Source organism: Tribolium madens, unplaced genomic scaffold (genome assembly GCF_015345945.1).
Source record: "Tribolium madens isolate multiple individuals breed KSU strain unplaced genomic scaffold, Tmad_KSU_1.1 Scaffold_2;HRSCAF=44;Tcas5.2_LGX, whole genome shotgun sequence".
Taxonomy (NCBI): domain Eukaryota; kingdom Metazoa; phylum Arthropoda; class Insecta; order Coleoptera; family Tenebrionidae; genus Tribolium; species Tribolium madens.
The window spans coordinates 1,835,168-1,856,358 of record NW_025400995.1 but is presented as its reverse complement, the minus strand read 5'-3'; the positions used below and the strand labels follow the sequence as shown (position 1 = coordinate 1,856,358).

Genomic DNA, 21,191 nt, shown 5'->3' with positions numbered 1-21,191 from the left:
TGAACCCCCTAATCCCCCCCCTTGGGTACGGCCCTGGGACCAATCACAATGCTTAGATTTCTTACAACATTTTTTAACATTAATTAAATATACCAAGGACGGAAGAACTAATAAACAAGCAAACAACCAACTCATTTTCTATTATTTCACAGTTTAAAAAAATAATAGAATATTAAAAAACAAGTGTTACAAACACTTGATGACATTTGACGTATGTAATACCCAAATTGCTTGAAAATTGCTCAAATTGCTGTGGTTTCGATGAAATACGTTAAACTGCAACAATTGTTCACTCAGAAACGACAATCTATGGCCAGTGGTAACCAAAGTATTGCATAAAATGTGTTACAATAGTATATTAAAAAACACGTTTCGTAAGACAAGTTTTTTTATGCTTTTTTTTCTATTTGCGCGTTTTAACATAAAAGTCAATTTTTCAAAATTTAGGAACTTTTGCCCTAATAAGGTTGTAGTTGGCAATAAATGTCACAAAGTTTGAAAAGTTCGATTTTCGAAGTGTCAAGTCTCGAATATTTTGTTAAATTAACAATGAATAAAATAAAAGAAATCGCTCAAAACGTCACTGAAAATCACCATTACCAACTCTATAAAGTAAATTATACTAGTCTATTTCGGCACACAAATTGATGTTGAAATGGCTCATTAAAGTATCGGTTTTGGTATCGAAATAAGCTTTCTTTCAGACGCAAAATAGGAAAAAAACTGTTTTTAGTTACACAAATCCCCGAGATTCTGGGATTTTAGTTGGAATTCAGGGATTTGGGATGAAGTCGATTTAGGGCGGTGGTGATTGTTATCGATTTAGGATGAGGCCGGTTCGGCTGCAATCTTCGCAGTCCAACTCGACGACCAACTTGGCGGAGTTCCAATCCAATACCGGGAAACCCAAGAGCACGAGTCCCAATTATTCTTGTCTTATTTTAAAAACGGAGTGCGCTACCTCCCCGGCGGAGTCGCTTCCGGTTTCACTCACGTCGACCCCAACGCTTTCGAGAAGCGTTTATTCCAAGTCAAAGGCTCTCGCAACATCCGAGTGAAACAAGTCGACCCTCTTGTAAGCTCGATGAACAAAGGCGATTGCTTTATCCTCGACGTGGGGCGAGATATTTACGTTTACGTTGGGACTAAGAGTAAGCGAGTCGAGAGACTTAAGGCCATTTCGGCCGCGAATCAAATCCGGGACCAAGACCACGCCGGCAAGGCCAAAGTCAACATCATCGATGAGTTCAGCCCCGACCACGACTTCGCCGAGTTTTTCAGCGCTTTGGGCAGTGGGAGCGCCTCGAGTGTCCCCGATGAGTCTGCAGGGGGCGACGACGCCCAATTCGAGTCAAACCAGGAACGCGCGGTGTCCTTGTACCGCGTTTCGGACAACAGTGGAAGCCTTAAGGTTGAGCTTGTGGCCCAAAAACCCCTCCAGCAGTCGCTACTTGACGGGAGCGACTGCTTCATTCTGGACAGCTCCGACTCCAACATCTTTGTCTGGATTGGGAAAAAATGCAACAATAAGGAGAAACAGGAGGCTATGGTCAAGGCCCAGAACTTCCTCACGTCCAAAAAATACCCGGCTTGGACTCACGTCCAGAGAATTGTCGAGGGGGCAGAACCCACTGCTTTTACTCAATATTTCCAGTCTTGGAGGAATAGGAACGAGTTGCATTCGAGACTTATCCGGTCCCCGAGCACCGAGAAATACAACTCGTTTGAGCCCCGACTTTTCCATGCCGAAATCAAAGGCAAAAACAACAAATTTGAAGTTGAAGAGATCATCGATTTCCAACAGAGTGATTTGAATGAGGATGATGTCATGCTTCTGGATGTGGGGAAAGATCTATTTGTTTGGATTGGGAATGGGGCCAGTGTCAAGGAGAAGGCCAAAGCAAATGACCTTGCGAAGGTAACTATTGATTTTATCTCCGACTGAGTTTCATTTGTTTTGTTTAGATGCATTTGAAGAAATACAGCCGTGAGGACACACCAGTGACATCTATAGCGCAAGGACAGGAACCGGAAACGTTTACTTCCGTGTTTCCGAGTTGGAATCCCGACTTTTGGGACTCTCTTGAGTCCTACGATGACATCAAAGCCAGAATTGCCGAAGACAACAAAGCACTGTAGTCAAATACAATACAATTTTCAGATTATTTATTGAAAATTTCCGCTTTATATAATTAAAGGACTGATATAAGCTTTGTTACGTTGTTTGTATGTCTAAAGTTTTAATAAAGGGACAGTTTTAATACTTAAAGCTCGTTTTTTACTTTATGCCTAATAATTCGAAAGACGTACTAAATCGCTATCTCTTTTTTTATCTCACTTTAACAAATGCGAAAATTCAAACAATCCTAACCTCAATCTTCCCCAAAAATTATTTTTTCTAAATAAATATGTACCTCAGGTAGAAAAAATTATTAAAATTAACAAGGTGATTAACATAGGGTAGCCAACTTAAAGATTTTTGTCAATATTGTTGTGATTCTGAATGACATTAATAACACTTTTTGTGTGAATCTGCCTTTAAATTAAAGGTGCATTTAGACTTGTACAACCTACTTGATGCACATTAAAATGAACAAAATTATAGGTCATTTGTAATTTCATTTTTGTGTTTTAGGGCTAATATTTATACCCTTTATATCATACCAATCGTAATTCAAGCCTTCAGGGAGAAGCTTAAATTTTTTACTTTAGTACCAAAATCTCATAAGCTGTCAAATGTCAAAAACAGACGGAGGCCATCGTGTTCTTGATTCACACCAACAATTCAAAAAAATAAACTGTACTTCAGCTTTTTTTTACTCAGGTTTAAAAAAAAACGACCAATCAATTACAAAACTATTAAAATATATTATATCACGTCTTATCCGTGGCTTATTCGCCACAAATAACATTATATAAAATACAAACTTGTATTAACAAACATCCCACAACAAAATATTTTGAACAAAACTAACGAGTACGGGAGACAAAAATGCAGTCATTTTGAGCAAAAATCCCGTTTTTTAAACAGGAGAAGCGTTTGACAGATATGCCAAAAACGTCTTGCACAATTCAAATCCAACAAAACAAGCGGCATTAGCCGGGAATGCTCGCAATAAAACCGGGGTTATGCCCTTATATAATGCCCCAGGCCCTTCAGTCTGCATCAGTTTTTTAAAAACATCACGAATGCCATTAGGATATGTACCTTCAGGCGCTGAAATAACAAATTAGGTGGTTTTTTTTTCAAACAATTCAAAAACGTACCGGTTTGAAGGCGACTTTTCAGAACATCAGGGGGCATTCCAACAGCCCAGTTCGCAATTCCAGCAGCCCCACCTGCAAAGATTGTTCCCAAGATGGTCGGAGACTCCTTCCCGTGGTCGGTTATGTAATCTTTAATCGCTTCATAAGTCAGGAAATACATGCCGCTGGCAGGAATATCTAAAATGAGATTTAATTATTAAAAAAAAACAGCGCCCCAGAGAAACATTTCAAGTAAGATAAGGAATTTGAAAAAAATGTTTAAAAAATTCTATCTGTCAAAAAAATTTGACATTTATTTTTTGGCATTTGACATTTTTTTTTATAATTATTTAGTAAAGATAGACAAATTTTGCCAATAAAAGCCACAAATAACATTAAACAATTTAGGATACAACTTCCTTGTTTCCTCTTCTAATAGTCTGTAGCAAAAAACTTGGAAAATTATTTTTTTAGCAAAAATAAAGTGCAAAATTTACTCTTATAACTTCGAAATTTTTATAGAAAGAATTTTTTTAAACATTTTTTCCATGTTCCTGATATCTTTGGGGAGCTGTGGCACGGCATTTTTGGGTGTCATTTAATGTTTTTTTCTTCACGTTGTGATAAGAATAGATAAAGAGAGGAAATACGCGGGGGAGGACTTCCTGGACAGTATCAATTTAAAATTCACTTCCATTTTAATAGTTGATTCAGCAAAATGTACTTAATAAGTTTGTTTGTGTTAATTAATCCAATTTTCGTAAGTATTTTAACGCAAATTAAATTAAAAATGAATGAGTTGATTCAAGAGTTTGGAAATTTTGGAAAAGAATGAAAACTGTCCCTTTTCGTGTACTTGCAAACTGGAGCATTTGACCGAAACTGCCATTTACCGTTTTATGCAAAACAATAAGAAAAAACAAAACTCACACGAAGTAAATTCGGTTGAATTCAATGACGTAAGTAACGAATTAAATGTTGAAAAGTAAATTAATCTAAATAATAGGTGCTTTATGACGATAATTTGGAGTCGGAATTACTCGATGACAAACCAATTGTCCGTTCCGCAATTTGTATTTTACACACCGAGATTGACCCCTTGGACCTAATCACCAAACTCCCCTCCGACTTGGAGACTTTGACCCTGATTCAAGGGTACAACACAGGAAGTAAAACAATAAAATTCAGTTATTTAAGTAAATTCAAAAACTTGCTCAGTTTGGAGTTACTCGGTCCCAATTTACTTAACAAAATGACAAACAGTAGTCTAATTAGCGAAATTAACTTACCCCTCCCCGATTTGAAATATCTAAACCTTGAAAACATCCAAATCAAAAACTCGAAAATACAAATTCAAAAATTCGTCAAAGAATTCAACGACGTCCAAACCTTCGAATATGTGCAAAAAATCGACACCAATGGACAACACCCCCTCACTATGGTCCAACAAGGGACCAACGAGGAAATCCTCCCTTACGAAAAATACAAACAACAAGATGACGAAAACAAAATTCCACTTTTTATCGGATTTAAAAATTTGTTCTTGTTGAGAATCACACATTGCGAGCTTAATAATGTCCACTGGGCCATGTTTGACGGTTTAAACAATTTACAATATTTGATTTTGGATAAAAACAACCTCAGGTTTATACCCCCATTTGCCTTTTATGGTACCCCAAATTTAAAAACCTTATCACTCGCACATAACAATTTACTCGACATTCAAATAACTGACTTGGCGGGGCTCCTGGAACTAGAATATTTGGATTTGTCGTATAATAATTTTTCACAGTTGTCAGAACTGTCACTCCCTCCATTTCCCAAATTAAAACTTGCTGATTTTGGTAATAACCCAATTACGGTGATTTTTCCCAACACTTTTGAGGTCATGAACACAACAGACTCGCTCATAATTGGCAGCAATGACGTCAATTTGTCACTAATGACAAACTCATTTTTGGGGCTAAATCTCCTCAAAGCTTTGACTTTAAACAACTTGAAAATTAGACGACTTAAACGCGACTTATTTGTCGGAATGCCAAGTCTGAATGAATTAACTTTAACTGGGGACATCACCGAGATCGAGTTTGACACGTTTTTGGATGTTTACAAGTTGAAAAAATTGATTTTGAGTAATTGCAACGTAAAGAATGTCTCAATGGACGCGTTTATCGGTTTAGAAAATTTACAAGTTTTGGATTTATCGAAAAACCAATTAGAACATTTGCCACCGGCCGTTTTCGACCAATTGCTAAACATTAAAGAAATTTATTTAAACGAAAATCAATTAATTAAATTGCCTCGAGACATTTTCGGGAAAATTCACCCAAAAATGATTCGTTTGAACGAAAACCCCTGGCATTGTTCCTGCGAAATGAGCGAATGGAAACCAATGATTATCAACCGAATCAAACAAAAAGTCATAAAATCGTGCGATTTTACCCAAGACAAGGGCGTCGGATGTCTTCAAGACAACCGATTCACTTTTAAATACGTTTACGAAAATAAGGTAACCCCCAAGTGTGTCCACCCCAAACAATACGTCAATTGGAGCGTTTTTCACGCCATGAGACGATTATTAAAATGCCCGGAATATAAACCAAAAATTAGAAAACACGAAATCTTACGTCACAAAATCCTCAAACATGGCTCTCATAATGTAAGCAATGACTTGAATGTTTTACCACAAATACCTCCGAAATTGCGCAAAATAAGGAAGCCGAAAAAACACTTCCAGATGGACAACAATATTTTAATTTGAGATAAACAATTTTATCGCTGTTTATTTAGAAATAAACTTATGTAACATATAATCTTTTTCATTTTAATGTGCATCAAGTAGGTTGTAGAAGTCTAAATGCATCTTTATTTTTTAGGGAAGATTGAGGTTAGGGTTTTGAATTTTCGCATGGTTGCCACCTTTCAACGACTACTTCGATGCACATTAATATGAAAACGAGTAAACTTTTATAATTGTATTGTTTGTATTTTTTTAATAAAACCACAGGTACCTTACCTCTTAGCAAAGTGGCCCCCGACCCCCTGTAAATGCTCCTGATGCCCCCCTCCTTGTACAACTTCTTGACCACATCGACGGGTCCATTGTAGGTCTTGGGCCCCGTCGAGGCTTGCTGGATTTGCAGTAAGCACTTAATGCGTTCCCCCGGGGCCATTATAATCGTGGTAAAAATCCCTGAGAAGGCACCGGCGGTGAAATATTGCAAGTAAGTGTAATGTTGGCCCTCCCCCGGCCCGAACATCTTCTTCCCCACGCCGTATCCCATGAATGAAATTGCGAAAATTGGTGCAACGCCGAGTAGCGGGGCCCCCATGCCCTTGTACAAGCCACGGATTCCTTCGTTATGAACAGTGGTCTTGAGACAGTCTAAGGTGCCGGAATAAAGGGGTTTCTCGCCGGGTTTGGGGATGGGCATGGTTTGTAAACGTACCTGAAAATGGGGTGAGGGTGTGTGCGGAGGATTTGGGGGCACTTACCTTGATTGTGTCGAGGGGGTGGCCCACAACCACGGTACAAATACCACCAAAACCGCCACAAATAAAGTATTGGATGGGGCCCATTTCAGCCATTGTTGCAACGGAAGAAGGTTACTTAATTCAAAATCAATTGAAATTAATTGAAGTTTGAACTAAAGTGGATAACCTCAAAGTAGACTGTTACCACAGAGAAAGAACTAGATGTACGTTGCGGAGAAGGTTCACTATGGCGCTAGTGTCACTAATTTTAATTTATTTTCTTATATTATGTATAAACTAATTTTCGAGAATCTTTAATTTAATAAAAAAGAAAACAAATTTGTTGATTTGTTCTAATATTTAACTGTTGATTCATTTTCCAAATTACTCTGGTTTTTAGTGCTGTGCATCTAGTGTTTTTTAGTTTACGTCTGTGGTTTTCATAACCACACTTTTTTGAATACGTAATTATTTTTTATTATTATAAAAAGATGTCAACAAACTTAAAACGGAAATTAAATGAAGAAAAACAGGAAGTAGTAGCCGAAAAAATTAATAAAAGGGAGCTCAACCTTGAAGAAAAAATTTCAAAACTTGTAGATGCAGTGGTGACTCAAGGGCCTTATGGAAGATTTGTTATAACTACACCAACAACTGAGACAAGCCCTTATGTAACTCTTCAAAACGCAGTTAGTTACATGAACTTGACTTTAACAGTTTCCAAATCTGAGTCTGAAATGTAGAACTAATTATTAAAAAAAGTCCCATTTCTGTGTTTTTTTTTTGTAGAAACAGTTTCGTGTTACATGTAAGCGGGCAAGAATTTGCAAAAGGACGTTTTAGTAATATACAAGATGCTAGGAAAGGATTAGCTGAACAGGCTTTAAATAAATTAAAAGAAACGTGTTTTTTTATAACAAGGGTATTAATTTTTTTTATATATTTTTTTATTTATGAGACGTTTCAGAAAAGTGATTTTGTAAACGTGACAAAAGGGAATTTACATGAAACAGAAGCCTTAAGTGAGACTGTCCAAACTCCTGCTTCTTCAGACAGCACAGCTTACAAAATAATGGCCAAAATGGGGTGGTCTGGGGGCGGTCTTGGGGCCCAAGAGCAGGGCAATTGCGACGCGATCACAATTTATGAAAATGTCAACAGACAGGGCTTGGGGACTAGTAATTTAACAAAACAAATAACAGAAAAATTGGAGAGTTTTGCCAAATCGTCCAGTTCGTTGACACTAGTTTTTGACTCCGATTTTACAAAGGAGGAACGGGTTTTTATACACAAGTAGGTTATTTATATCAAGTTTAAAAGTCTTAACTGAATGTTCCAGAGCGGCACGGAAATTTAACTTAAAAACTAAGAGTATTGGAGGTGAGAATAGAAAAATAACAGTTTCAAAAAATGTCAACAAGATGGATATTGTAAAACAGTTGCTGAGGACAGGTGGCGAGGATGGGTTTTACAAGTTACACATACCAACCAATTTTGAGCATTTATGGCAGTTTTAATGTATAATAATTTTATTTCGATTGAAACTATATGTATAATTGTGTTTGAGCAAGAAAAAAATAAATTATTTATTTGTCTCATTTGAAGTTTTTGTAAATTATAAGCTATAAGCATCCGGTTGTAGCCAAATAATCAAATTTTTTTAATGTTATCAAAAACTGATACAATATGTAAAATTAATCGGAGAATGCGCCTGTAGAAGTTATTGTCGAATTTATGTTTTCGATATTTTTGATTTTATCAGCAATTATCTCATCACTCATATTTTTTGTACATGATAGAAAATTAAATTTTCTTTCCAACAGTACCAAACAAAAGATTATCACTAATAAGTCCGGAGTTATTGACAATAATGCCAAAAGTCGGCCAAAATCTCGGTAAAAATCAAAAAAAGATTGAACTTCACAATTGTTCCATATAACGTTTTTTTACATTTCTGGAGGTTTTAAAGACTCAAAAAAGTGCATGAAACGTAAATGGGTCATGTTTAAAAAAAAATTTTTTTGAGTTTTTGAAGGTGAGCGGTAGAAAAATCGTAAAAATAGTCAATTTACTAAAAATCGTAAAAACGGTTGAAATATGGTTTTCTAGACGTAAAATTACTCGCTGAACACGATTCAACTAGTTAGAATACTCTACGATGCATAGTTTTTGAGATATTGAGTAATAAAGTCAAAACTAAGGGTAGAAATATCCGATTTAAAAAAAAAACAAAAATTTTTAATTCTTATGAAAAACTAGTACTATATGTAAAATTAACCGGAGAATACGCCTGAATAAACTGTTATGACCTAGGACTCATAGTTTTTGAGATATGACGTTATTTTTTTAAACCTAAAAATGGCTCTGTACCCGGAACCATAACCCGGAGCGACTTCCGGTTTGCACCAATAAATAGATAATTTCAAGCTACTTTTAATGGTTTTTAGCTTTTTGCTCTAAATCTTATAGTTTCGTAGAAAAACGCGTTTAAAGTTTCACAATTTTGACAATTTTTACTTTTTGAACGGCGATTACGGCCAAACTATAAGACTTAGAGCAAAAAGTTCAACTCCATCATAATCAGCGTAAGAAAATCTATCGACTGAGGCCAAAGCCAAGTCGATATCTCGCAAAAAAATTGAATTTTTAAACGCCGATTACGGCGAAACTAAAGGAGATAGCCCAATGTGGTTGGTAAATTCGTAATTAGCGCGTCAAAATCTATCGGATAAGATAGGTTTAAATCGAATCTGAGACATGTTAAAAAACACTAGATTTTAAGATTTTAACAATTTTTTTCTTTTAATTTGTAAATTGCGGCAAAACTGTGCCTCAATGATGTAATGTTTTGACCTAAACCCATGTAAAATGTTCCGGGGAATCGATTGGCGTCAATTAAACTGCAAAATTCGTAGTAGTTTTGAAGTTATAGTCGGATTTATATTTTCCATACTTTTGACTTTATCAGAAATTTTCTCGATAACTATTTATCGTAGAACACTGATCTTACGATAGAAAATTAAATTTGCTTTCCAACGGTACCAAACATAAGAGGTTATTACCAATAAGTAATAATAAAATTACGTTAAAACTATCCCATATGACGTTTTTTCCGTTTCTAGAGGTCTTAAAGACTCAAAAAAGTGCATAAAACATTATTGGGTCAAGTTTAAAAAATTAACTAATTTTTGAGTTTTTCAAGATGAGCGGTAGTAAAATCGTAAAAATAGTCAATTTATTTAATCGTAAAACCGCTTAAAATATGCTCTTCTAGACGTAAAACAGGTAATACTCATAAAAATGTGGTTATATTCAACAAGTTTTTATTTATAATATTGTCTAATAAATGTAAGTAAGTACAATAAAACGAATAAAATGCGTAAACTAGTAGAAAACATGTAATAAAATACAGAGGGATTATACAATAGTATAATAAATATGTGTACATTTCTAACATAGGTGTTAATATAATAAACTAAAAGCAAGAGAATATCACATAGATCAGATCAAGCAAAATGTGAAATGGCTTCCTAATCTTAAAATTTTGTTATAAAAATTTAGAAACAATAATATTGTCTATTCCCGATGTAAAAGGCATTTGCCTGTTTAGAGTAGGATTAGACGCCATAATTCGTTTATATCACTTATCTTATTCTACATTTTTAGAATTACTTGTAACAAATCTATTTTGATCGACATCTACTAATGAACTGTGAGCAACTGTGTCTGGAATTGGCAGAGGTTTGGCAACTCCTATTCTAACAATACCTTTAGGAGCCCCTTTAAGTGCTTGTACAGCTTGATCTAAAGAGGCATTTTCTAATACTGTGTCATTAACAAACAATAAACGATCGCCAGGTATTAATCTTCCATCTAACTGGGCTACCCCACCTGGTACTAAACTTCTAATAACAATGACAGTATCATTTGGATCAATAGGATCCTGATAATCTAAAATTGAAAATCCAAGACCTCTCTCGCCTTTAACCAGTTCTATAATTTGCGGTTCTGAACTCCACATAGCTAACCCCGTGAGCGGTTCCAACGATCTCGATTTCATCTTATTGAAAGAACTCTCCGAACTAACCGCTGCTATACTACTCGCTAAAGAACCATCTGACTTCGCTTTAACTAATCTATCGGAAGCGGGGAGCAGATTATGGAGGCTTCTATTAAGAGCGGCTCTTTCCGAAAACGCAGACTCTTCGGAAGACCGTTGCTCGAATAAATTCACCGGACTTCTCCCACAAACCATACATACATTTATCGGAAGTTCTTTTAGTATTGACACAACCTCGTGGTGGTTCATTCCGAGGAGTTTGTGTCCATTTACTTCCAAAAGTTCATCGCCGGATCTCAACGTTCCGTTTTTACCCACCGGTCCTTCCGGCAAAATCGATCTTATGTAATGATGCGGACGCACTTCTTGTCCGTCTTCGACGTCAACAGTTCCCTCAAGACTAATCCCTAAGCCGCCTTTCTCACCAAATTTAGTCAATTGTGCGACCACTATTTTAGTCTCAGGACCCATTAGTTTCTCCCACTTTTTCTTAATTTCCTCTTCTGACAACGGGGTCGGCTTATCTTGCCCGCAAAACAGCTCATTTTTTGCCTCAACTGCATCATCGTTACGCATAAAATTCCCATCTTCGGCCTTAGGATATCTGAAATTTACATACATGATACTTTTATTAACAATATAGTTTACTACATCCAGACACCCTCATTAGTACATTAGGTGGTGTTAGTAAAGACTAGGATTAAGGTTTTACGATTGAGAAAAGCAACTAAGGGGATTTAGCACTTAAAAAAATTCCACGTATTCGTCTATTACCGTGGCACTTCAGTTGGACTTGATGGTGTTGCTGGTTTTATCTCACTAGCTGCTATTGCTTGTTGAAGTTGTTCGAATTTTGGACCATGTAAATATCGCTCCAAACATAATTTTACCACATTTCCGCAATTCCTCAAAACCTCAACGGCTTGAAGATTCGTGTATCCTTGCAATGATTGACCATCCACTTCCACGATTCGATCATTCACTTTAATCCTCCCGCTTACATCCGCTGCACTCCCTTTACTCACACTCTTGACGAAAATCCCCGACAATTCCTCCTTCTCGCATACGTAACCCGCGATGGTAATCCCCAATCCCTTCACGTCTTTTTTCAATTCCACGACGAATTTCTCCATTTCAGGCATTTTTACCGCCATATCCAAGTTTAAAAGTGGCAAAGACGGAGATGCTGGCACACGTGATAATCCCGTATAACTTTTTGACTGTTCGAATTGATAGAGATCGGTTATTTGGTCCATAGCTTTGTGGAAGATTGGAGGATATTTGTGCTGAATCAAATAACGATCTAATTCAATTGAATCGTTTAGAAGTCGTGTAGGCACAAGCGGAGCTGAAGAACCTAAATACTTATATTCGGGAGAGCTAATATCAATCGGTCTTGCAACCACGAGACGCACATGAGTGCCAGATTGTCGTAAAACAGTTGCCACTTGCTCAGAACCCATCTCGTGCAAATTCACATCACCGATCTGAAAATCAAAAATTCAGCGTCATTTGTGCCTTTTTCGGAGCGTTTTAATACGATTTGCAGAAAAAAACGGAAAATTTCGTTAAAAACATGCCAAAAATTCACTCAATTACACCAAAAATTGTCCTTTCAACATTTTTGGGATAAAAACGAGAAATTTCGCTTAGATTCGCTAAAAAATTAGTAAACTAGATCGAAACTGACAACATTTTAGCTCCTTTGCCAAAAAACATAAAATTTTGTCGAAACTGGTGTTATTTTATCTCTTTCAAGCCTTCAAGTACGATTTTGGACTAAATTCAAGCCGAAAATTCACCAAATTTGGCCAAAAATAGTGTTACTTTGCCATTTTCAAGTGTTTAAACACGTTTTCAGATAAAAAGAAGAAATTTCGCTTAAACTGGCTGGAAAAGTATCAAATCAGATCGAAATTGATATTATTTTTGTTTTTTTCGCTGGATTTATTTGGTTTTTAAACCAGAGACTTGTTATTTTCAAAGATCGAGTAAATACACACAAAAAAATCGAAATTGATGCTATTTTGTTTGTTCCACTCGATTTGACTCATTTCTGTATAAAATTTCGTCAAAAATATACCGAAAAACCACAAAATTTTGTCGAAAGTGGTATTATTTTATCTTTTTCAAGCCTTCACTCACGTTTTTTTTGTGGAGATTGTACAAGGGTGGACCAAATAAAGTCGAAATTTTACCTTTTTAGAAGCGTTTTAGTACATTTTTCACCCAAAAAACGGAATCACTTCGAACAATTTTGTTAAAAAAGAAGTCAAAAATTCACCAAATTGGGCCAAAAATAGTGTTATTTTTGCCCTTTCACTTAAACTGACAGAAAAATTCGCAAATTAGGTTGAAATTGACATTATTTTAGCTTGCTTCGTTCGATTTAGTTCGTTTTTAAGTAAAGTTTGGTCATAAATAAGTCGAAAAACCATGAAATTTGGTCGAAAATAAAATAAATTATCTTTTTCAAAGCTTCAAGCAAGTTTTTGAACTAAGTTCTAGTTTTTTACTGAGATTGTACTAAAACAGATCGAAAATCACCAAATAAAGTAGAAATTTACATTATTTTTACCTATTTACAAGCGTTTTACTAATTTTTTCAGCCAAAAATCAAACTTACTTCGAAAAATTTCGGTAAAAAAGAAGTAAAAAATTCATTAAATTAGGCCGAAAATAGTATTATTTTTGTCTTTTTCGAATGTTCAAACACGCTTTCAGATAAAAACAAAAAAATTAGCTTAAACTGAATGGAAAATTAGTAAATTACATCGAAATTGATATTATTTTAGCTAGTTTCGTTTGATTTATTCGTTTGTAAGTAAAGTTTGGTCAAAAATAAGTCGAAAAACCATAAAATTTGGTCGAAAATGAAGTAATTTATCTTTTTGAAGGCTTCAAGAACGTTTTTAAAGTTCTTGTTTTTTGTTAGATTATACTAAAACAGATAGAAAAATCACCAAATAAAGTAAAAATTTACATTATTTTTACCTTTTTACAAGCGTTTTAGTACATGTTTCAACCAAAAAAAAAATTATTTCGAAAATTTTCGTTAAAAACAAACCGAAAATTCACCAAATTGGGCCAAAAATAGTGTTATTTTTGCCATTTTCAAGTGTTTCAACACGTTTTCAGATAAAAAAAGAAATTTCGCTTAAACTGTCTGGAAAAGTATCAAATCAGATCGAAATTTATATTATTTTTGTTTTTTTCGATGGATTTATTTGGTTTTTAAACCAGAGACTTGTTATTTTCGAAGATCGAGTCAATACACACATAAAAAACTATCGAAATTGATGCTAAAAACAAGAAATTTCGTAACTGGCTTGAAAATTACTTAATCAGATCGAAATTGATATTATTTTAGCTTATTCATTTTTTATTAAAATTTCGACAAAATAAGCAAAAAAAAAACTCAAAAAATTTGAACGAAAATGGTGTTATTTTACCTTTTTAAAGTCTCTAAAAGGAAATAATTTTCAGTTTTTTAAAGAATACATTAAAACAGNAATACATTAAAACAGAACAAAAAATCACCAAATTAAGCCAAAAACTACTTCATTTGTGCCTCTTTTGAATCGTTTTAATACGATTTTCAGACAAAGTCTCTAAAAGGAAATTTCTGAAATAAAGTATCAGTTTTTTTAAGAATACATTAAAACAAAACAAAAAATCGTTTTAATACGATTTTCAGACAAAAACACAATTGTTTCGTAAAATTTCATTCAAAACATACAACAAACTCACCAAATTACACCAAAAATTGTGTTATTTTTGCCCTCTTCGGGTGTTTAACCACGATAAAAACGAGAAATTTCGTTTAAACTGTCTGAAAAATTAGTAAATTATATCAAAATTAATATTATTTTAACTCCTTTATTTTGTAAGATCTTATCAAAACACGCCTGACAACCAAAAATAAATCACCATACACCATATCTGCTGCATTTCCCGCCTTCATTGTGTAAAAAATACAATGAATATACTTTGTTTTTTTTGTTTTTTTAATTGAACTTGAAAGTTTTTTATTCAAATCAAATTAAACAAAAAAGTGTTTATTGACGAGTAATGGCCATTTATTTGTGCTTTCAACACGCGCGTTCGGATTTCATACAAAAATAATCGTTGTTTAATTAAGAATTAGTACAGCAGATTGAAGATTATCCTGAGTAAAAACACTTCAATTAAACGAAAAATACGCCAAATGAGCATAAAATTGCGTTATTTTTGCACGTTTTTACAAGTGGCTGAAAAAATACCAAATTAATTATTTTTTATTTATTTATTTTACAAGATCTTGTCTAAAAAACACAAAAAAATTATCGAAATTTGTGTTATTTTGTTCTTGCACTCGATTTGGTTGATTTTTGATCAAAAATAAGCCGCAAAACCATAAAATTTTGTCGAAAGTGGTATTATTTTATCAGTTTCAAGCCTTCACTCACGTTTTTTGTGGAGATTTTTGTAAAACAGACCGAAAAATCACCAAATAAAGTCGAAATTTGCATTAATTTTACCTTTTTAGAAGCGTTTTAGTACATGTTTCAGTCAAAAACGGAATTATTTCGAAAAATTTGGTAAAAACAAGCCAAAAATTCACCAAATTGGGCCAAAAATAGTGTTATTTTTGCCCTTGTCGAGTGTTTAAACACGTAAAACAAGAAATTCCACACAAACTGGCTGAAAAATTAGTAAATTAGATTGAAGTTGATATTATTTTAGTTTGTTTCGTTCGATTTATATCGTTTTGAAGTAAAGTTTCGTCAAAAAAATAAATCGAAAAACCAAATCAAATTTGGTTAAAATCACCAAATAAAGTAGAAATTTACATTATTTTGACCTTTTTACAAGCGTTTTAATAAAATTTTCAGCCAAAAATCAGATTTACTTCGAAAAAATTCGGTAAAAAAGAAGCCCAAAATTCACCAAACTAGACCAAAAATAGTGTAATTTTTTCCCTTTTCGAGTATTCAAACACGTTTACAGATAAAAACAAGAAATTTCGCTGAAACTGTCCGGGAAATTAGTAAATTATATGGAAATTGATATTATCTTTGTTTTTTCGCTGGATTTAATTCGTTTTTTAACAAAAAAACTCGTTATTTTGCAAAATCGTGTCAATAAAAAACACAAAAAATTATCGAAATTGATATTATTTTGTTTGTTCCAGTCGATCTGGCTCGTTTTTGGATAAAATTTCGTCCAAAATATGTGAAAAACCATAAAATTTTGTCAAAAATAGTATTATTTTTATCTTTTTTCAAGCACAAGCACAAAGACAGACTGAAAAATCACCAAATAAAGTAACAATTTACATTATTTTTACCTTTTTAGAAGCGTTTTAGTACATGTTTCAGTCGAAAACAGAATTATTTCGAAAAATTGCGTTAAAAAGCAGCCGAAAATTCACCAAATTGGGCCAAAAATAGTGTTATTTTTGCCATTTTCAAGTGTTTAAACACGTTTTCAGATAAAAAGAAGAAATTTCGTTTCAACTGGCTGGAAAAGTAGCAAATCAGATCGAAATTTATATATTTTTTTTTCGCTGGATTTATTTGGTTTTTAAACCAGACTTGTTATTTTTCAATACACACATAAAAAACAAAAAAAATATCGAAATTGATGCTATTTTGTTTGTTCCACTCGATTTGACTCGTTTTTGCATAAAATTTCGTCAAAAATATACCGAAAAACCATAAAATTTTGTCGAAAATGCTTTCTCACGCCTTCACTCACGTTTTTGTGGAGATTGTACAAAGATCAAAAAATCAACAAATAAGTCAAAAATTTATATTATTTTTACCTTTTCAGAAGCGTTTTAGTACATTTTTCAGACAAAAACAAAATTATTTCAAATTCAGCTAATTGGGCCAACTCGTCTGTTATTTTCCCTGTTTTTGAGTGTTAAGCATGTTTTTGAGATAAAAACAAGAAATTTTGCAACTGGCTGAAAAATTACCTAATCAGATCGAAATTGATATTATTTTTTAGTAAAATTTAAGCCAAATAAGCAAAAAAAACTCAAAAAATTTAGACAAAAATGGTGTTATTTTACCTTTTTAAAGCCTCTAAAAAGACTAAATTTTCAGTTTTTTAAAGAATACATTAAAACAGAACAAAAAATCACCAAATTAAGCCAAAAACTACTTCATTTGTGCCTCTTTTGAATCGTTTTAATACGATTTTCAGACAAAAACACAATTGTTTCGTAAAATTTCGTTAAAAGCATGCAAAAAATTCGACAAATTACATCAAAAAATGTGTTATTCTTGCCCTTTTCGGGTGTTTAACCACGTTTTTGCAATAAAAACAAGAAATTTCGCTTAAACTGACTGAAAAATTAGTAAATTATATAGAAATTGATATTATTTTAGCTCCATTATTTAGCAAGATCAAAAATAAATCGAAATTGATGTCATTTCGTGTGTTTCACTTGATTAAAATAGTGTTGGAGCAAAATTTATTAAAAAAAAAGCCGAAAACCGCAAAATTTCAAAAACGTTTTTGAACTAAGAACAAGATTTCGCTAAAAATAAAACAAAAAACCAAGTCTGTGCCTTTTTTGAGCGTTTTAGCACGTTTTAAGTTTAAAAAAATCAGAAAAATCATAGAATTAGACCAAAAATTGAGTTATTTCCATCTTTTTCGAGCGTTTAAACACGTCTTTGAGTCAAAAAAGATTATATTTGATGAATTTAATTTTAATGAAAGCTTGGTTTTCGAGTGGCCCCACCTGCAAAATGTGGTCTCCGCTTTGCAGCCGGCCGTCCCTGTCGGCCACTCCCCCTGGCAGTATGGTCTTGACGACAACCCCCATGTTCCTCATCCCGACGATGCCGAACCCCAGCCCCGTCCCATCGTTGATAAGATCAATGCTCTCAACTTGCGACCATTCACTGCTAAGTAGGCTGTCCGAGCCCGTTTTGGAGGCGTCGCTACCTATCGACGGGGATCTGTGTATGACGTCGTCGTCGCTAGCCCCAAAACGCAGCGTTTCCTGGTTGCAAATGCTCCCATTTAGCGTTTTGCTATTAAGGAGTATCATTTTATTGTCAGTGGTGTTGAACGGATGCACGTGGGGCGAGCTGGGCGAGATGGGGGCTGAGGGCACGCGCTGCTCGTCGAAATCACGGGCCGGTTGGTAGTCGTCGGCATAGTCGGGGTCGTACAACTCCCCCGAGGGTGGAACGTTTAATACCAATTCGCCAGATGCTGTGATATCGAAATCTACAGGTAAAATGGAGGGATGCTCGCCGAGTTGTTGGTTCAGTTCGCTTAAAGAGTCTTGAACGGTGACTACGCTTCGAAATACGGGATTCTCCAAAACTGAGATTAATAAACATAAGTCTTGATATGTGTTTACTTGAAGTTTCGGATCGCTCAATTCATCCACTGTCTGTTTTATATCTTCTAGTAACTGTAAAGCACTCGAAATATCAGCATTTAAATGCATTATTTCCTTGTTTCAATTAAAATTACTAAATGAAACATAAAATTTAAGCCACGAACACACCCTCAACTTTACACCCTTTACTTGAAAAACAAACGAAACGTCAGCTGTCACTTTTCAGAAGCACCATGAGAATTCCCTAGAAAATTACCAACACACAATAGCGCCATGTTTGAATAAATCATTTATTTTCTATTATTGAAATTAAAAATTTATCCTCGTTTTAAACAAAATTATAATGAAACTTATAATTATAAAGTTATTTTAACCACCCAGACTTATTTAATGTCTAATTTTTTATTTTAAATGTAAATATAGAAAAAGAGTGGCGTAGCCTTAGACACATTTTTGTTTTGAACAAATTTCACATTTTCATTTTAAAAAAGTTCTTACAAAGCATTCTTAATTGCAATCAAATTCTAATTCGCGATTAATTTAATGTTTAAAAAAGTAAAGTGACTGACAACTTAATTCGGATTGTTTAGTCCTAAATTAAATTTTATTTCGCCATTTTTAAATCGATTAATGGCAAATTGAAATTTTATTGTCATCAATACGCTATCCCGTAGAGCGTAGCCAATCAGATGCAAGCATTTTGACGTCATGTCAGGCTGTGTAAACAAGTGTAAAGGGCGCAAAAAATGGTGACGGTGGAATTGGGTAATATTTAAATTACTTTGTGACGTTACGAATGACGCAGTCTCGAACAAAGGCCTTTTACACCGGAACTGTTACGAAATAGTTTTTGTGCCGTTTTTGAGGAAATTATTACAATAACCAGTCAGTCTTGGCCAAGCTCTCGTACGAGTCACTTGAATTGTAATAATTGTCCGGATAAATTATTACTTATTTGCTGGTTCAGTGCAAAAGTGTGTTGAAACGGGGGCTGTACACACAGTTAGTGTAATATGTATTTTTCAGTGCTTAAGAAACATTTAGTAGTGCGCGATTTTTTGAATTTCGAGTGATGAGTGCCAATGGGAGAAGTCATCGGGGGAATGGACGAGACAATCGTAAATATTTTGGTTATTTCAGTAATTCCAGTGACCAGTGAGTGCGTGTTGTGTATTCTCGAGTGCTAATAGACATTTAGTAGTGCGCGATTTTTAAAATTTCGAGTGATTAGTGAGTGCCAATGGGGGTAATGGAGAAGACAATCGTGCTACAAGGATCCGGATTAAAGGGTAAGTCAACAATACTTTATGATTTTTCAAAGAAATTACACTTATTAAATTGTATTTAAAATTTTCAATTAATTTAAAAACAAATTGAACTAATTTTGAATTTCTTTTATTTCAGTAAGTCCGTTCTTTGAAGATGAGGGTAATCGCTACAAATGGTAGCAGAAGATGATGCCATATAAGGTCAGAGCATTTTATTTTATTTTTTATTTTACACTTAATAAATTGTATTTAAATTTTTTTTCAAATGATCATTTCTTGTGACTTAAGTTGTCGGTTTGTTTCTGTCAAACACCAAAGGAAAAAAAGCGAGCCCACGGGAAACCAGTACCTCGGGTATGACTTGGGAAAGTTGCTTATGGGTTTAGCTCGGGAGTTTTGCATTGTGGGAAAGCGGTGCCGAACCGAGGGGATGACTTGGCAAGGTGTTCCACACAGTAGTTTTCAAACAAAACCAACCGCGCTGTAGTTTTCAAATCACCCGCGCTGTAACTTAGTCGAACTGACGACAAGAGCCAAGATTAAATAAAATTCTCAAACTTCCTATTTTTTGTGCCCGTTAACTTCATTGCAGTTGAACTGAATTTCTGTCATAATAACCAATGTTACAACTTAGTTCTACAATACTCTGTCATAATCTAAATGTAAAACTCGTCTACAGTTTTGTTTTTGTGTTGTTATTAGTAAATTACATGTTAACATTGTTTTAAAACAACCCCAAATAGTTGATAAATAAATAGAGCCTCTAGTCTACGGCGTCCTTAACACTTTAATTTAAGCCATTGTTGACACACGAAACCGTTTTGTAAATTGTCTTACATGTTGTAATTGTTTTTTTTTTGTTATTTTGTTGATTGAAAATATTCAATAAGCATTGTTTTGGACACGGTTTAGGAAGGTTTTATCCATCCGGTCCTTCCTGCAGTGATTAATCACGAGTAATTTTGTTTTGTGTAACTTTTAATCTTTTGCTTTTCAGGATTTGTCATTTGTTTGATTGTTCGTTGTTTGTTTTTTTTTGTGTATTCACATTTTACTGTGATTTTCTTGGTTGTTTTCACTGACTGCAGGAAATAAACAATAAATGCATTCCTTCCAATTTTTGTTTTATTCGTGCCCTTTCCAATATGAATCTCACGCATGCGCATTCGAACAATTTGCGGCCATTTTGTTTTTAATTTGAATTTAGCGCTCAGGTACTCACTTTCGACGGGCAGGGTATGGCCTTTTAGGTCATCACAGTATTGTTTAAATTATGAATAGAATAAGTATTAACGGGAAAATATATCCAATTTGTAAAATAAATAAAGGCAATAAAAGTTTTTTTATAGTGTAATTTATTTGGCTTTTTAAAAACCTACAAAAAAGAAGGAACATCGAGAATAATACAAAATACAATAAGATAAACGACTATTTTTATGTTGTAACTTAAAGTGTTCATAGCTTTGCACCAAACAAACAGCAAAACTATTGAACAAATTTTTAATGTAATTTTAATGTAACCTGCAATATTTTTAATTTTGCGTCTAGCACAGCTAGCAAAATTTGTTTCATTGCACTTAAATTAAGCAAAAATAATATCAATAACATTAACAACAACAAAAACTAGTAACAAGAAAAAGTTAAAATTCAGTTATCATCATCCCTCGGGGTGTTTGCATCATTATCTTGGGTCTCGTGTAGAAGCGTCTTCTTGAACTCCTTTTTCAAAACTTCCTTGGAGAGTTCCGAATTGATCTTTTTCGGATAATCGTACGTTGGCTTCACTGGTGTATCA

At 34.2% G+C, this 21,191-nt stretch overlaps 6 protein-coding genes across 6 annotated transcripts in view; 3 read left to right on the top strand and 3 right to left on the bottom strand.

Annotated features, from left to right (window-relative positions):
* Nucleotides 1-2,269, top strand: part of LOC123006739 (gelsolin) — an 8,144-nt gene extending 5,875 nt beyond the window's left edge. The window contains exons 5-6 of the mRNA XM_044401459.1: nt 827-1,918; nt 1,966-2,269. Coding sequence (XP_044257394.1) covers nt 827-1,918; nt 1,966-2,139 — 1,266 coding nt within the window. The 3' untranslated portion in view covers nt 2,140-2,269. The remainder of the gene's footprint in view (nt 1-826; nt 1,919-1,965) is intronic.
* Nucleotides 2,270-2,844: 575 nt separating this feature from the next.
* Nucleotides 2,845-7,101, bottom strand: LOC123006740 (congested-like trachea protein). The gene is made up of 4 exons (XM_044401460.1): nt 6,742-7,101; nt 6,263-6,695; nt 3,268-3,444; nt 2,845-3,217 (listed from the first exon to the last, which is right to left on the bottom strand). Exons 1-4 carry the CDS (start codon nt 6,832-6,834, stop codon nt 3,024-3,026), a joined length of 897 nt encoding a protein of 298 aa, XP_044257395.1. The 5' UTR covers nt 6,835-7,101; the 3' UTR covers nt 2,845-3,023.
* Nucleotides 3,896-6,116, top strand: LOC123006738 (insulin-like growth factor-binding protein complex acid labile subunit). Its single transcript, XM_044401457.1, has 3 exons — nt 3,896-4,006; nt 4,056-4,205; nt 4,253-6,116. Exons 1-3 carry the CDS (start codon nt 3,965-3,967, stop codon nt 6,005-6,007), a joined length of 1,947 nt encoding a protein of 648 aa, XP_044257392.1. The 5' UTR covers nt 3,896-3,964; the 3' UTR covers nt 6,008-6,116.
* A 6-nt stretch (nt 7,102-7,107) lies between the features above and the next one.
* LOC123006741 (NF-kappa-B-repressing factor-like) lies at nt 7,108-8,318 on the top strand. The gene is made up of 4 exons (XM_044401461.1): nt 7,108-7,459; nt 7,510-7,642; nt 7,688-8,013; nt 8,060-8,318. Exons 1-4 carry the CDS (start codon nt 7,212-7,214, stop codon nt 8,235-8,237), a joined length of 885 nt encoding a protein of 294 aa, XP_044257396.1. The 5' UTR covers nt 7,108-7,211; the 3' UTR covers nt 8,238-8,318.
* Nucleotides 8,319-10,036: 1,718 nt separating this feature from the next.
* Nucleotides 10,037-18,340, bottom strand: LOC123006737 (patj homolog). The gene is made up of 3 exons (XM_044401456.1): nt 17,517-18,340; nt 11,555-12,267; nt 10,037-11,384 (listed from the first exon to the last, which is right to left on the bottom strand). The coding sequence occupies exons 1-3, from the start codon at nt 18,234-18,236 to the stop codon at nt 10,370-10,372; spliced, it is 2,448 nt and encodes an 815-aa protein (XP_044257391.1). The 5' UTR covers nt 18,237-18,340; the 3' UTR covers nt 10,037-10,369.
* A 2,703-nt stretch (nt 18,341-21,043) lies between these two features.
* LOC123006689 (kinesin-like protein KLP2) overlaps nt 21,044-21,191 on the bottom strand; it is a 3,098-nt gene continuing 2,950 nt past the window's right edge. The window contains exon 5 of the mRNA XM_044401369.1: nt 21,044-21,180. Coding sequence (XP_044257304.1) covers nt 21,044-21,180 — 137 coding nt within the window. The remainder of the gene's footprint in view (nt 21,181-21,191) is intronic.

Coding starts and splice junctions, on each gene's coding strand:
- LOC123006737 (XM_044401456.1), bottom strand. CDS start 18,236: ATGCATTTAAATGCTGATATTTCGAGTGCTTTACAGTTACTAGAAGAT. Junction 12,268..17,516: donor GCGGAGACCACATTTTGCAG/GTGGGGCCACTC, acceptor TTTGATTTTCAG/ATCGGTGATGTGAATTTGCA. Junction 11,385..11,554: donor AGTCCAACTGAAGTGCCACG/GTAATAGACGAA, acceptor TGTAAATTTCAG/ATATCCTAAGGCCGAAGATG.
- LOC123006738 (XM_044401457.1), top strand. CDS start 3,965: ATGTACTTAATAAGTTTGTTTGTGTTAATTAATCCAATTTTC. Junction 4,007..4,055: donor TGTTAATTAATCCAATTTTC/GTAAGTATTTTA, acceptor AGTTGATTCAAG/AGTTTGGAAATTTTGGAAAA. Junction 4,206..4,252: donor ATTCGGTTGAATTCAATGAC/GTAAGTAACGAA, acceptor TCTAAATAATAG/GTGCTTTATGACGATAATTT.
- LOC123006740 (XM_044401460.1), bottom strand. CDS start 6,834: ATGGCTGAAATGGGCCCCATCCAATACTTTATTTGTGGCGGTTTTGGT. Junction 6,696..6,741: donor ACCCCCTCGACACAATCAAG/GTAAGTGCCCCC, acceptor CCCCATTTTCAG/GTACGTTTACAAACCATGCC. Junction 3,445..6,262: donor GGGGGCCACTTTGCTAAGAG/GTAAGGTACCTG, acceptor ATCTCATTTTAG/ATATTCCTGCCAGCGGCATG.
- LOC123006741 (XM_044401461.1), top strand. CDS start 7,212: ATGTCAACAAACTTAAAACGGAAATTAAATGAAGAAAAACAGGAAGTA. Junction 7,460..7,509: donor TCCAAATCTGAGTCTGAAAT/GTAGAACTAATT, acceptor TTTTTTTTGTAG/AAACAGTTTCGTGTTACATG. Junction 7,643..7,687: donor CGTGTTTTTTTATAACAAGG/GTATTAATTTTT, acceptor GAGACGTTTCAG/AAAAGTGATTTTGTAAACGT.